This window comes from Labeo rohita, chromosome 17, assembly GCF_022985175.1.
Source record: "Labeo rohita strain BAU-BD-2019 chromosome 17, IGBB_LRoh.1.0, whole genome shotgun sequence".
NCBI classification, from domain to species: Eukaryota; Metazoa; Chordata; class Actinopteri; order Cypriniformes; family Cyprinidae; genus Labeo; species Labeo rohita.
Genome location: NC_066885.1, coordinates 27005869 through 27021462, shown reverse-complemented (window position 1 = coordinate 27021462; position 15594 = coordinate 27005869). Strand labels below are relative to the sequence as shown.

Below are 15594 nucleotides of genomic sequence, written 5' to 3'. Positions count from 1 at the left end.
GTCAATGACGTTGTCGTCTGGTATTTGTTACTTTTCTCAACGCTACTCAGGAAGGACCAATCACCGTCGGTAGTGATTAATGTACACATGAAGTTTAAAAGTACTTTTATATATACTGATGACTCAAGCTCCCGTTTGTATGTCAAACAGTAGCTGAAATTAATATTTTAAGGTATTACAAACGTTTTTAAGTACCTCAGGTACAGCATGGAGATTTGAATGCGGCTGAACGGATTAATTCGGCTGTTTGAGCCATCTTGCGCCCCCTTTGAGGAATATTGCTTTGTGTCACATTACATTTTTTGGTTTGTCACCCAGTAGAAAGAACACACCTCCAGTCCTATCAAATAACTTCCTCTTCATTTGGCGGAATCATGGAGGTGAATGTTTCAGCGGAATCTTTTGAGAGGTATATAACAATGCTGCAACATTGTAACGATGGCCAAAAGCACGTTGTTTAATTTGTAAGCGATGTCTTGTTATACTTACTGTCTTGCAGGACATGTAGCATATGCTTGCAGATCACTGTATTAGAAATATTAGACCAGGACCAGCAATATGCACTGTGATTTTGTACTGAGTATGTATAATGTTACATTACAGTATGGTGCCAGGTGACTTTCAAGAGAAGTTTAAGAAAAACCATGACATCATATTCTACAGGTATATATCAATATTATTTTTGAATGTATAACATTATATATTAGAATATTATTAGAATATACAATTGTAGAAGTCTCAAAAATGAATGTACATGTAATAAATTGAATACGTTTCTATTTGACCTTTGAACTCCATAGGCGGCAGAGAGATAAAGCAGTGTCTCAGTACTTTGCCTCCTTGGAGACTTTAGTGCTCACAGATAGAGGAGCCAGTCTGGAGCTCTGTGAGCGGGACTCTCAGGTGGACTTTTTTTTTTTTACACATACACTGCGCAATATGCTGTACATATACACAGCATGCTTGCCAGAATATGTTTAACACATTTATTGAATTTCATATTGTTTTTTAATTCTGCTTTTTAAACACTGAAGCATAATCATGAGTTTAATTTAAATATGAATAAACAAATTAGTTTAATATCTTGGCAAGGGGGCCTCACAGAAGGTTACCACCATATTTGGGGTATTTAGACCAACAAATAGAAAAGTTAACAACAACAACAACAAAAAAAGCATAAAAAAATTATGTTTTAATGCATTGCCATGAAAAAAGCACAATCCATTATACATTAATATGGTCATTTAGTACCGTGGTACCATGCACTACCATTAAAAAGTTTGGGGCTTTAGTGAAAGTTCCTTACGCTCACCAAAGCTAATATTGTAAAATAAAAATTTTATTTTAATTTTATTGTAAAATATACATTTTTTAAAGTAAAAATAAACAATTCCCATTTTGTATATGTGACCCTGGATCACAAAACCAGTCATAAGGATCAATTTTTCAAAATTGAGTTTTAAACATCATCTGAAAGGTGAATAAATAAGCTTTCCATTGATGTATGGTTTGTTAGGATAGGACAATATTTGGTTGAGATAAAACTGTTTGAAAATCTGGAATCTGAGGGTGCAAAAAATCTATATATTGAGAAATTCAACTTTAAAGTTGTCCAGATAAAGTTCTTAACAATGCATATTACTAATCAAAAATTAAGTTTTGATATTTACAGTAAAAATTTTACAAAATATCTTTATGGAACATGATTTTTACTTAATTTCCTAATGATTTTTGCCATAAAAGAAAAATCAATAATTTTGACCCATACAATGTATTTTTGGCTATCGCTATAAATGTACACCAGCGACTTAAGACTGGTTTTGTGGTCCAGGGTCACATATTGTAAAAATCCTTAAGAAAGCATTCTAATATGCTGATTTTGTGCTCAAGAATAATTTTCTGTTATTATCAGTGTTGATGTTTAATTTGTTTGTGGAAAATGTGATACAAGATTGATTTTATAAATTTCAAAAATCGTAAAATTATAAATGTCTTTACTGTCACTTTTGATAAATGTAATATGTCTTTTCTGAATATGTATTTTTTTTATATATAAAGGAGAGAGAGAGAGAGAATATATAATACACTGTTCATTTCAAAAGTTTACACACACCTTGCAGAATCTGCAAAATGTTAATTACTTTACCAAAATAAGAGGGTTTTTGTTTAGTGGTTTATGAGTCTCTTGTTTGTCCTGAACAGTTCAGCTGCCTGCTGTTCTTCAGAAAAATCCCTTAGGTCTCACAAATTCATTTTTGTGTATTCACACCCTTTCTGACAATGACTGTATGATTTTGAGATCCATTTTTTCACACTGAGGACAACTGAGGGACTCATATTCCACTATTACAGAAGGTTAAAATGCTCACTGATACTTCAGAAGGATACATGATGCATTAAGAGCCGGGGGGTGTAAACTTTTGAACAGAATGGAGATGTGTACATTTTTTTCATTTTGCCTAAACATCATATTTCTTTCGTTTAGTACTGCCCTTCAGAAGCTACAGAAGATATATAGATGTTTTCCAGAAGACAAAATAAGTTAAATCTGCCCTGATCTTCAAATTCAAAATGTTTTCATCCCCTGTGTAAAATATTACAAAGTTAACAGAAATTATGTCCATATTGTAGTAGGAATAGTAGTGTATTTTTCAAAGATTATGTAAAAATATCAAAACATAACAGTGAAAGCAACTATTTGCACCGTACAGGATCGGCTGTGCCTTCAAATACAGGCAACCCAAAGTGGAACGGTCAGAGTTTCTATTGATGAGCTACAGCCGTTAAAACCACGCTACCATGTTTCAGACGTACTGGTTAGAGACCTGAGATATGAGCCGTAAGTCATCGCCTTCACAATTCTCCTCAACAGTTGTAAAACACCTCAATTATCTCTTCTAGATCGGCTACTGCCAGTTCTTGATTGTTATTGCTTTGCAGGCTGAGAGTTGATTGGAAAAGAGAGGACTGTGTATGTTTAACTTGGGGTCTGGGACAATACAAGCTGCTGGTGTCCTGTTCTCCTTTCAAACTGGAGATTTGCTGTGATGGGGAGGAGATTGTCACACTCAACCCAGAAAACAAACTCTACTTTGAGACTCTGCAAGATCCAGCTAGGTATTAGAAACAATATATGATACTGTTTTTCATACTCCCATAAAAACCTCTTTGGTAATGCTCGCAAATGTTGGTTTTTCACATTTAACACTATTTAAATTTCTTGTAGGTCATCTTCAGATTCAAACCAGGTGAGAATATAGGCTTTAATGTGAAAACGTATTAATGAAAGAGCTATCCGGTGTGACAAAGCATGTTTTTCCATCTCAAAGGAAGATGAAGATCGATGCGGGCTGTGGAAGGAAACATTCAGACAGTTTGAGGACATCAAGGCAAATGGTGAACCACAATTGTTCATTTTCAAACTCTATTGCAGTTTTGTATTATTATTAAAGGTGTTTGTATTGCTAATGATGCATAACTACACCACAACTACAATACAGTAAAACTACATATAATTGCTAATGTTATTAATTTAGGTCCTAGTTCTGTGGGAATGGACTTAAGGCTCCATGGGTTCAACCATACGTATGGTCTTCCTGAACATGCTGATACACTGGTGTTGAAGGACACAAGGTAGTTCACTCCATTAAATATTTCAGATGCATTCAAAACTAATGTGTTTGAGAACTATCCATACCTAGAACACAAACTAAATTTTGTTTTACTTCACAGTGTCACTGAGGCGTATCGTCTGTACAACTTGGATGTGTTTGGCTATGACGTCAATAGCAGGTTGGGTCTTTATGGTTCTGTCCCCTTCCTGCTAGCTCACAAGCTGGAGAGGACAGCTGGAGTGTTCTGGCTGAACGCCTCTGAGACTCTGGTGGATGTGAAGTACAACCCCGAGCCAAATGAGGTGCAGTTCTATTATTCAAATGACTATGAAGAAATATTTGGAAACAGTTACAATGATGTTTGGTTATATAAGTTACTTCATAACATGAAGTTACATACTGCAAAGTTTTTAAATGACTTCCAGTGGAATAGTCTAAAATTGAGATGTATATTGTTTCTTTTCTCTTCTGAACAGGATGAGGATGAACCACCAGGGAAGAAAAGCAAGATCTTACCACAGACTGATGTGAGATGGATATCAGAGAGTGGCACAATTGACTGTTTCATTTTGCTGGGACCAACAGCTGCCCAGGTGTTCTCTCAGTATGCTCAACTCACAGGTACTTACATCCCCCAAATAATGTCAATGGTAGTACAATCAAAAGCTATTAAAACTTTTGTTAATTTCTATAGTTTTTTGTACAGTCCTCCCTGTTAACAATATGTAATAGACTATCCGCTATATTTTTCAATGTGAAAGTAAGCTATTTTCTTTGAATGTGTGTGACTTCTGATTCATTAGCGCTATATAATAAAAAACTAAAAGAATAACAAAGTGCAGTAAAGGTAAAACTATTTGCACTACTAACCAATGTGTTTATGATTATGATAATAAATTCTAACAATATGAAATCAAATACAACTTTACCATATCAACCAGCATAATTGCATAATTAGCTGTTTTTGTACAGCTAAAATAACTGTAAGCAGCTGACACAGGAAGTCTTGCACATTCAAGGAACAAATGGCTGTACCCGTTCTTACGTATTAAGACTTATATGGCTTAATATAATGTAAATGACGTCTCTTACTGAAATCTGTAGCAGAAAACCCATGAAAGACTTAGGGTATTTAAAAAATCCACATAATTTTATACATATTTTGAACTATGGGGGCGCCATTATTTCAAAGACATGAAACGGTTGCACTGCCATTACTTGTTGGTATTTTTACCGCAACACAACTCGGACAATAAAATACTGATATGATGCCACATTTTGCAGCTTTTCTTGTAATTTTCAGTCGAAGGGCAACAAGTAAGTAAGCAATGTAAGTCTTTACTGCTTTCCTAGCAATAAGAATACGAGAAAAGAATCAGAAGATGAGGAAGATCCCTGTGGATAAGTAAAACTTTCTAAAGACACGCGCCTTTATTCTCTCCACTTAAAGAAGAAGTCCACTTCCAGAACAACAATTTACAAATAATGTACTCACCCCCTTGTCATCCAAGATGTTCATGTCTTTCTGTCTTAAGTCTTGAAGAAATTATGGTTTTTGAGGAAAATATATGATTTTCCTCTATATAATGGACTTCATTGGTGCCCCGATTTTGAACTTCCAAAATGTAGTTTAAATGCAGCTTCAAAGGGCTTTAAATGATCCCAGCTGAGGAAGAAGGCTCTTATCTAGCGAAACGATCGTTCATTTTTTTTTTTTTTTGAGAAAAAAAAAAAAAATTGTATACTTTTTAAGCACAAAAGCTCTGGGATGCACGTCAACGACACTACGAATCACGTCTAAGTTCATCATCTGTGTAAAGGTAGAGTATGGCGAAAAACTCTTTTACCTTTTTGTTTGTAAACAGCGTTTGACTTACTTGCACTTTATTAGTCTTTGCCTATTCGCTTTGTAAACACTGGGTTCTGCGTGACCTTTCCACGTGATTCAGCAGTACGTAGCATAGTGGACGCGCATCCCAGAGCCTGTGCTACACGAGCTTTTTGTGCTTAAAAAGTAAACAAATTTTTAAATGACCGGTCGTTTCACTAGATAAGACCCTTCTTCCTCAGCTGGGATCGTTTAGAGCCCTTTGAAGCTGCATTTAAACTTCATTTTGGAAGTTCAAAATCGGGGCACCAATGAAGTCCATTATATAGAGAAAAACCCTGAAATGCTTTCCTCAAAAACCATAATTTCTTCACGACTGAAGACAGAAAGACATGAACATCTTGGATGATAAGGGGGTGAGTACATTTTTTGTAAATTGTTGTTCTGAAAGTGGATGTCTCCTTTAAGCCCTGATGCCTGTGAGGCTTATAGTAGACCACAACTACTGAAAGAGCTTACAAACAGCAGAGACAAATAAATGCTAGATGCCATCCTGGCAGGATGTAAACATGCAAACGTGAGTTTCACAGCGTGTATTTTACTCTATATCCAGGGCATTAAGACTCCTTGTAGAGAAAATCGATGGTACGACATTTGATTTAAGCCTACGCTTATATCCATCACCACCTGTAAGCTCTTTCAGTAGCTGTGGTCATCATATCAGTATTAAATTTGTTGTGTGTTCTGAATTGTGCTGCTGTAAAAATAGCAACAGGTAGCAGCAGTAATTCACTGAGCGTAACCATTTCATAATGGTGCCCCCCATTGTCCAAAATATGTATAATATGAAGTTGTTGCTTTTTTTAAATAACGTAAATCTTTCATGTCTTTTCTATGACATGCTTCAGTAAGTTATGTTATATTAAGACATACATGTCATAAAACCCATTCCCTTTAAAAAATAATTAGAATATAAATGTGGAGACTTTATGTAGCTCCACCTATCTTTAGCGCTGCTCTTGTTGCATGAGGGTAAGGTTGTACGCATTTAACAATGAACTGCTCGTTTTATATTCTTTCTAGTGTACTGGCATTTGTTATGACATCCGCCTTGAACATTACAATGCTCATGATAACTTTTATTAACTCTACAATAAGTAAATCCACTTCACCAGCTAATTGCTTTTCCGCAGAAATAGAAGTTCAAAGACAAAATTACAAAGATGGCTGCACACGTGTTTGTATAAGGTCTGTACAGAAGTTCCTTTAGTATTTCTCTGCCAACAGGCTACCAGGCTCTTCCTCCGCTCTTCTCTTTGGGTTATCACCAGTGCCGCTGGAACTACGAGGACGAGGCTGATGTGAAAGCGGTGGATGCTGGATTTGACCTCCACGGTATTCCGTATGATGTCATATGGTTGGACATAGAGCACACAAATGGGAAGCGCTACTTCACCTGGGACTCCGAGCTTTTTCCAAACCCAACAGAACTACAGCATCACCTCCAAAAGAAGAACAGGAAGGTAAAATACTGGGGTTATAAAGTTAAAGGCATTAAGGTTTAAAGTGTTTTATGCTTTATATATGTCTGTTTAGTTGGTCGTTATTAGTGACCCGCACATCAAGATTGATCCTGATTGGCCGCTTTACTGTGAAGCTAAAGAAGGAGGCCATTTTGTGAAGAACAGAGAAGGTGCTGTTTATGAAGGAACATGCTGGCCAGGTAAGATTCAATACAAAACTATGTATAGTGTCATACAGTAAAAAAAAATCTTCACAAGACTTGAAAGTTGCTGCAACTCTTAAAAATCAAAACTGACCTGAAATCCAGTATATTAATTCCAGTTGTTCTCTCATTAATCTTAATAAGTGATCATTATTACTACACTAAAGATTAAAGGAATAGTTCATTCAAAAATGAAAATGCATCATTTGAAAATGTGTCATTTTAGTATTATTTACATACTATTATAGTATTTATTATCACTTAAATTTTTATAATTCCAGTTGTCATTTTAATTTTATGGTAAGTTTTAGAATTTTCACATGCTTTTGACATTTTGTTATTATATATAGTTTTTTTTCTATTTAGCATTAACATATTTTTATTTTATTTGTAGTCATTTTAGTACTTCAGCTTAAACTTATTTTATTTATGTTAGTTGCTAAGACAACCTTTCTAATTTTTATGTAAGTTTTTCATCTAATATTTATTTTATTTTGTTTTATTTTATTTTTCAATTAACAAAAAAAAACTTCATCGTTTTACTAAACAAAAACAGCACTGCTGAAAATTCTGTCATTATTTCTTTCTTCTGGGGAAAACAAACCCGTAGATTTCCATTGCAAAAAGCACTTGAGACCAAAAATATTTCACAAAATATCAAATTTTATATTCCGCAGAAGAAAGCAAGCCATACAGGTTTGAAACAACACAAATGAGCAAAATATTTTGTAATTTTTATTTTTGGTGGATAATAATAATAATTTTTGACATAAATGGGTGAAAATAATCCTATTGACTTATTTGCATTGAGATGAACTTTTAAATCATCATATTTCAAGAAATGATTATTATTCCATCAGGTGAATCCTGTTATTTGGACTTCAGCAGCTCAAAGACAAGGTCATGGTATGCCAGACAGTTCTCTCTAAGCAAATATGAAGTGAGTCTCAATTTTTGGTCACTATTAAGATTTAATCTAATTGTATTGCTTATCGAAAGTTATTGAACACCTCTTAAGTGGTTCCTGAGCATATTTTGATCTTAAAACTAATGATTTATCTCCATAGTCCTGTGGATAACTGCTCTTTATTCATACTTACATTAGGGCTCAACAGAATCTTTGTTTGTGTGGAACGACATGAATGAACCGTCTGTCTTTAACGGGCCAGAGCAGACAATGCCTAAAGACGCAGTGCACCATGGAGGATGGGAACACAGGGAACTACACAACTTATATGGCTTCTATCAAGTAAGCTCAGTCAAACCAGGCATGTAATATAAATATAGACCATGGTTATATTGCTTTTTTTTCCTCACAGCACATGGCTACATTTGATGGCTTACTAACCCGGTCAGGTGGCACGGAGAGGCCGTTTACCCTTACACGCTCATTCTTTGCTGGGTCTCAAAGATTAGGTAACCTCAAAATCAGATGACATTACTCTATGCCCATTGTGTTGATGGAAACAAACAAAACGAACCATAGCAACGCTGAACTGTTTCTGTCACAGGTGCCATCTGGACTGGAGACAATGTCGCTACCTGGGAGTACTTGAAGATTTCAATACCCATGCTGCTGTCACTGAGTTTGACAGGAATACAGTTTTGTGGAGGTTTGACTAATAATGACAGTTTTCATATTTTACCCTTTAATGTACAGTTGATTATAATAAAGTTAATACATTTGTCATACATACAGTTAAGATCAAAAGTTTACATACACCTTGCAGAATCTGCAAAATGTTATTTATTTTACCAAAATAAGAGGGATCTTACAAAATGCATGTTATTTTTTATTTAGTACTGACCTGAATAAGATATTTCACACAAAATACGTTTACATATAGTCCACAAGAGAAAATAAGAGCTGAATTTATAAAAATGACCCTGTTCAAAAGTTTACATACACTTGATTCTTAATACTGTTGTTACCTGTTGATCCATAGCTGTTTTTTAGTGATAGTTATTAGAATAGTTTTTCCGGAACAGTTAAACTGCCCGCTGTTCTTCCCTCCGGTCCCACAAATTCTTTGGTATTTCAGCATTTTGGGAGGGGGGTAAATTTAACTTATTTTGTCTTCTGGAAAACATAGTTTCTTCAAGTATCTTATCAAGTATCTTCTGCAGCTTCTGAAGGGCAGTACTAAATAAAAAATATTATATTTAGGCAAAATAAGAAAAATGTCTTCATTCTGTTCAAAAGTTTACACCCCTGTCTCTTAATGCATTGTTTTCCCTTCTGGAGCATCAGTGAGCATTTGAACCTTCTGTAATAGTTGCATATGAGTCCCTCAGTTGTCCTCAGTGTGAAAAGATGAATCTCAAAATTATACAGTCATTGTTGGAAAGAAGGGGTCAAATACACAGAAATGCTGAAAAATTGAAGAATTTGTGGGACCTGAAGGATTTTTCTGAAGAACAGCGGGCAGTTTTAAAAAAAAAAAAAACAGCTGTGGATCATTCAGGTAACAACACAGTGTTAAGAAACAAGCATATGTAAACTTTTGAACAGGGTCATTTTTATAAATTCAACTATTACTTTCTCTTGTGGACTATGTAAAGTTGTTTTATGTGAAATATCTTATTCAGGTCAGTACTAAATGTAAAAATATCATGCATTTTGTGTGATCCCTCTTATTTTGGTAAAATAATGTAACAATTCGCAGATTGTGCAAGGTGTATGTAAACTTTTGACCTCAACTGTACATTATACACTACTGATTAACAGTTTAGGGTTAGTATGTTTTTTTAAATTAAAAGAAATTAATACTTTTATGCGGCAAGGAAGCATCCAACGTGACAATAATAATATTTATAATGTTACAAAAGATTTCAAATGCTGTTGTTTTAAACTTTATATTCTTTGAAACCTGAAAAAAACACTTATATATATAAAAACATGATTTAAGAAATGTTTCTTAAATTTTTTTTTACTGAAAATGTTGCTTTGCGATCACAGGAATAAATTAAATATTAAATTTTAAAATACATTAAAATAGAAAACTGTTAATGATATTTCACAATATTACTGTTTCATTGTATATTTGGTCAAAGAAGCAGCATTGGTGAGTAAAAGACACTTCTTTCAGAAACATAAAAAAAATTACTAACCCTAAACTTTTGAATTGTAGTGTGTTTTTACGGAACAGGAATAAAGTTCAGCATGGCTGATTGAATGTGCTCTCATATGTGTGTGTAGCTGATGTTGGGGGCTTCGTGCAAGATCCAGACCCTGAGCTTCTGGTCCGCTGGTACCAAGCAGGTGCTCTTCAGCCATTTTTCAGGGGACACTCTGCTAAAATGACCAAGCGGCGTGAGCCCTGGCTGTTTGGAGACGATGTGACATCTGTGATCCGCTCTGCTGTTCAGGACAGATACTGTCTCCTGCCGTACTGGTACACTCTGTTTCACCAAGCACACACGTCAGCCCTGCCTCCCATCAGGTACTGCATTTTCATCTGCAGCACAGCTTTATTTAGAATGGCTCATATCACATGCTGATGCAGTAGAGTACATTACATTAAAAAAACCTCCATCATTATTTCTGTTTGTTTCTCTATAGACCACTTTGGGTAGAGTTTCCCAGCGATACAAGCACATTTGCTGTGGAGAACCAGTACATGATTGGTAAACATGACCAGATCTGCTAATACTGCTAATGAAGTCACTATCAGTGGTGGAAGTATTTTTACTTCAAATAACGTACTTAAAGGGATAGTTCACCCAGAAATGAAAATTACCCCATGATTTACTATATATATTGTTGCAGGCCAAAGTCCAGTACCATTCTAACTAATGGATATTTTTCAGGCGATGCTCTCCTTGCGTGCCCTGTGACAGATCCTGGGGTCACAGAGGTCAAGGTTTTGCTCCCAGGGTCTGATGAGGTAAGCCTATTATTTCCATATGCTTTGTACAGAGTATACATCGTACTAAAGTGCATTCTTAAGAGATGTTTTTGTATTTGAAAGCTGTGGTACGACACAAACACAACAGAGGTACACAAGGGTGCCAGAACTCTGGATCTGCCAGTGACTCTGAACACTGTAAGTGACTCCCCTAAATCTGTGATACAGCAGTCAGCTGAGTACTAGTATTCTTACAGGGTTATTTACAATATATCATCATTTTTAGGTGCCCGTGTTCCAGCGTGGGGGGACAGTGGTGCCCAGGAGAGCAGGATGTGGGTCGAATACAGCAGACTTACAGCAGCATCCAATCACTCTCACTGTGGCTCTGGACACTAAGGTGAAACATGACGAAAGAACAGATAGTAGTGGGTGATAAAATAGTACGGGTCAGGGACAAAATTACCATTACCATTCAAAAGTTTGGGGTCAGTATGATTTTTAATACGGGGGTCATTAAGGGAATTAATACTTTTATTTAGCAAGCATGCATTAAATAGATCAAAAGTGACAGTCAAAAATTTATGAATTTAAAAAGGATTTCTGTTTCAAATAAATGCTGCTCTCTTGAACTTCCTATTTATCGATGAATACTGAAAAAAAATGTATCATGGTTTCCACTAAATTTAAATGGCACAACTTTTTTTCAGCATTATTAATAGTAATTGTTTCAAATATTTCTTGAGCAACAAATCAGCATATTAGAATGATTCCTGAAGGATCATGTGACACTGAAGATTGGAGTAATGATACCGAAAATTTAGCTTTGCTATCACAGGAATAAATTACATTTGGGTAGTGTTTAGTTACTTTTAGTTACAGATAATAGGGTACAATGGGGTTTCTTTGATATGATTTTCCTCTAAACCAGTAGATGGCAGAAAAACATAACTTTCTAAAACATCTGCTTTTCAACATACACTTGCAAAATTGGCTGATCTTTGACACGATTTTGGGCAGCAGCACAAAGTCGATTCTGTGCTGACTTGATCTAATATTTGATGTTTTTAAAAATGTTGTAGATTTGATTTACGTAGCAAATGGGAATCGCTAAAATTATTCAGTATATCTTGAGACATAGATCTTCTTAATGATTTTCAGTTTTGTTTAAGATAATTAAAGCAGCAGTTTTTAAATAATGAAAGAATATGTAAAAGTATGATATTTGGGGTAAAAAGCGACCCTGCTGCTGGGGCTAAAAGGCACAATAATTAACATGATAATTAATAGGCTGACTTTTCGTTTGTTGACATGACATTGTTAGATTCAGATAGTAAATATCATATATTATGTTGGGTGTCCAACTTAGAAATAATCACCATGTTTTCAGTGAAACTATCATGTTTAAAAACATGATATTAATCATATCATATAATAAAATATCATTTGTTGTTACTACTGAAAATCTTTATTAAATTATTATGGGATCTCCTTCAATGCTTTCAGAATTTTTACATTTTACAATGATTTTGTTTCTGTATTTTAAAATGTATGTTTCATATTAACATATTTTAATGACAGCATATTTATTGAACAAAAAATAATTATTTTATTTATCAAAATAAGCAGAAAATAGTACAGACTTTGCTAAAGGGATTGTTTTGAGCAAGTATTAACTTTATTAATTAACATTATTAAAAAAACATTATTTTAGCTAAAGTATTTGTATCAATACTGTGAGCCTTTTACCCTGTGTGTGGGGTAAAAGGCCCCTCTTGCCACCTCATACATTTATGAGATTTTTAAACAAGACAATCGACTTGTATGATATATTTTCACACAAAATATGTTGCTCCATAAATGCTCCATAAACGCATTTTTTCATTCCCCGTTGTAGCTTATACTTTTATTTCTCTAGCATGTACATGTAATGTGTAACAAGGACATATCAAATTAAAGTTTTGCTTATATCGCCCAGCCCTAAGACATAATATAAATGGTTCATTTTGATTTCAATATTTATGTTCTACAGTATTTACATGGTACTCTAAAGCTGGGTTTCCCAAAGCAGTGTGTAGTAGGTTTTCTTCTTTTCTTCTTTTATTTCTTTATTTTATTTGCATACTTTTCCACCATTTAGAATGTTGAATTTTGAACCTTTTAAGAGTATTCTGCCAAAAAGGATTTGAAATGTTATAAGCCTGGGGATTTACAAAGTGAAGAAGTCGCATAAATGTTAGTATTGTAATTTGTAGTAAATTGTTATATCTATTATTAAATACTTTTTTTAATAGGGTTATAATTTACAACAGTAATATATTTCTGTCTTCATAGTTATAATTAGAGTTGAAAAATATTGTATTTACATATTCACGATGTACTTGTTGTTAATATGCAAATATGGCGTTCAATTTTGGCAAATTTGGGAAATTATTTGAAATGATACATGTCTAGAAAACAGTATTTTACTGGTACTTCTCAAAAGGAATCATGGTTGTACATTTTGATAAGGCTCATAGTCAAATATTTAAGCAGTCCATGATAAACAAGATTTGAACACACACATAATTATAGACTATTCATTTTGATCATATGTTTTGTATTACAGGGCAATGCTGATGGATTTCTTTATCTGGATGACGGTCACTCTTTTAGTTACAGAGACCAAATGCAGTTCTGCTTGCGACGTTTTACTATGCGAGCTGGCAAGCTTGTCAACAGGTAATGGCCAAACATCACACATCACTTTTATAGGGATAGTTCACTAAAAATGAGAATTACTCACCCTCATGTCGTTGTAAACCCATAAGACCTTCATCTTCAGAACATAAACTAAGATATTTTTGATGAAATCGGAGAGCTTTCTGCCCCTGCATAGATGGCAAGGGTCCTAAAATTGTCACATGGACACATTTTAACAATGTCCTTACTATATTTCTGCCTTTCTGCTGTTTGTGGAGGGTCGGAAAGCCTTTGGATTTCATCAAAAATATCTTAATTTGTGTTCCAAAAATTAACAAAGCTCATGTTCATGGTTTTTCAGAGAGCTTAATATGTAATTTTCCATGTGTTCTCCATATGTTTTCAGCTGTGCTGATGATGAAGGCTCGTTTGTCTCAGAGGACAAGGTGGAATCGGTGGTCATTCTTGGTCTGAATAGTATGAAAAGAAAACCCAAACTCAAACCAGGTGTGAAGAGACCAAAAGTTTTCTTCTGTGGTAACTACTAGTGGATTACTTTTATATATAAATAATATGATGTTAGCTATAAACCAGAGAGTTTTTTAGTCACTAAACCTTCCGTTTCTCTCTTGAAGGTGCGCCGAAGACGGCAGTCAAGTTTGAATTCGATGCAAAACGAGGTGTTTTAACTTTAACTGGACTGGACCTAGAAATACAAAAAGACTGGGAAATAATAATATAGTCAATGGTATGATTTTTATTTTTTATTTTACACTTTTAAAATGTTGTTTTACAGTATTTCAGATGCTGTTTATGCCTTAAAGTCAATTGCAATAAAATGTTATAATTTGGTTAATTAAATCAGCACTTCAGTAATGTAGTGTAATATTAAAGATTCCCTCCACAATGATCATCTACCTCAAGAAATTTAATAACATGATATGTGACCCAGGACCACAAAACCAGTCATAAGGGTCAATTTTTCAAAATTAAGATCAATACATCATCTGAAAGCTGAATAAATAAGCTTTCCATTGATGCATGGTTTGAACATCTAGAATCTGAGGGTGCAAAAAAATCTAAATATTGAGAAAATTGCCTTTAAAGTTGCCCAAATTAAGACCTTAATAATGCATATTACTAATCCAAAATTTTGACATAAAAGAAAAATCAATAATTTTGACCCACACAATGTATTTTTGGCTATTGCTACAAATATACCCCAGCGACTTAAGGCTGGTTTTGTAGTCCAGAGTCACATATGGTTTTAATGGTTGGCTTGTTTTAACATGAATTATTAGGCATTTTCTTTTGCTACACTTAAGAGTTGACATGATGGAGGTGAAATAAGTTTTCAAAAAAGAAAACATTGTACAAAAAACATTTCAATTTCTAAATAAAGAATTCTCAAGAAGTAATATGGTTTTTTTTATGATTTACGAGTTAGATTATTTTTAAAGACATTATTTTTATTCAGCAAGGATGCATTAAATTGATCAAAAGTGACATTTATCATGATACAAAATACTTGTATTTAAAATAAATGCTGTTCTTTTGAAAGGTGTATTAAAAATGTCTCCACAAAAATGTGTTATAATGAAAGAAATATTACTTGAGCACCAATTCTGCATGTTAAAGGATGATGTGACACTGAAGACACTGAAAATTCAGCTTTACCATCACAGGAATACATTAAATGTTAAAATATATTATAGTAGGAAACAGTGAAGCTGTTTTAAATTGTATCACTTTTACAGTATTTTTAAACACTGTTGTATGATACAGCTGAATATTGAACAGTTGTGGTTAGAGAAGAGGGTTATTAATGATCCACATTGATAAAGTGACATAATATGGACAGTTTTGTTAAGTTAGGTCAAGCCTGTTGTCGTTATG

General features: G+C 34.1%; 1 protein-coding gene across 2 annotated transcripts; it reads left to right on the top strand.

The window, feature by feature from the left end:
- Positions 1-327: 327 nt before the first annotated feature.
- Positions 328-15168, top strand: ganc (glucosidase, alpha; neutral C). Of its 2 annotated transcripts, none has more exons than XM_051134214.1 (24): positions 328-409; positions 604-663; positions 801-903; positions 2712-2839; positions 2941-3117; positions 3227-3248; positions 3330-3396; positions 3537-3633; positions 3733-3916; positions 4091-4235; positions 6730-6965; positions 7039-7165; positions 8029-8108; positions 8274-8417; positions 8488-8584; positions 8680-8781; positions 10368-10611; positions 10731-10795; positions 10979-11055; positions 11140-11214; positions 11303-11416; positions 13625-13737; positions 14105-14205; positions 14334-15168. In XM_051134214.1, the coding sequence occupies exons 1-24, from the start codon at positions 375-377 to the stop codon at positions 14438-14440; spliced, it is 2700 nt and encodes an 899-aa protein (XP_050990171.1). In that variant the 5' UTR covers positions 328-374; the 3' UTR covers positions 14441-15168. The 2 variants fall into 2 exon arrangements, with proteins under 2 accessions (XP_050990171.1, XP_050990170.1); XM_051134213.1 differs by having other exon boundaries at positions 14105-14235.
- The last annotated feature ends 426 nt before the right edge of the window (positions 15169-15594 follow it).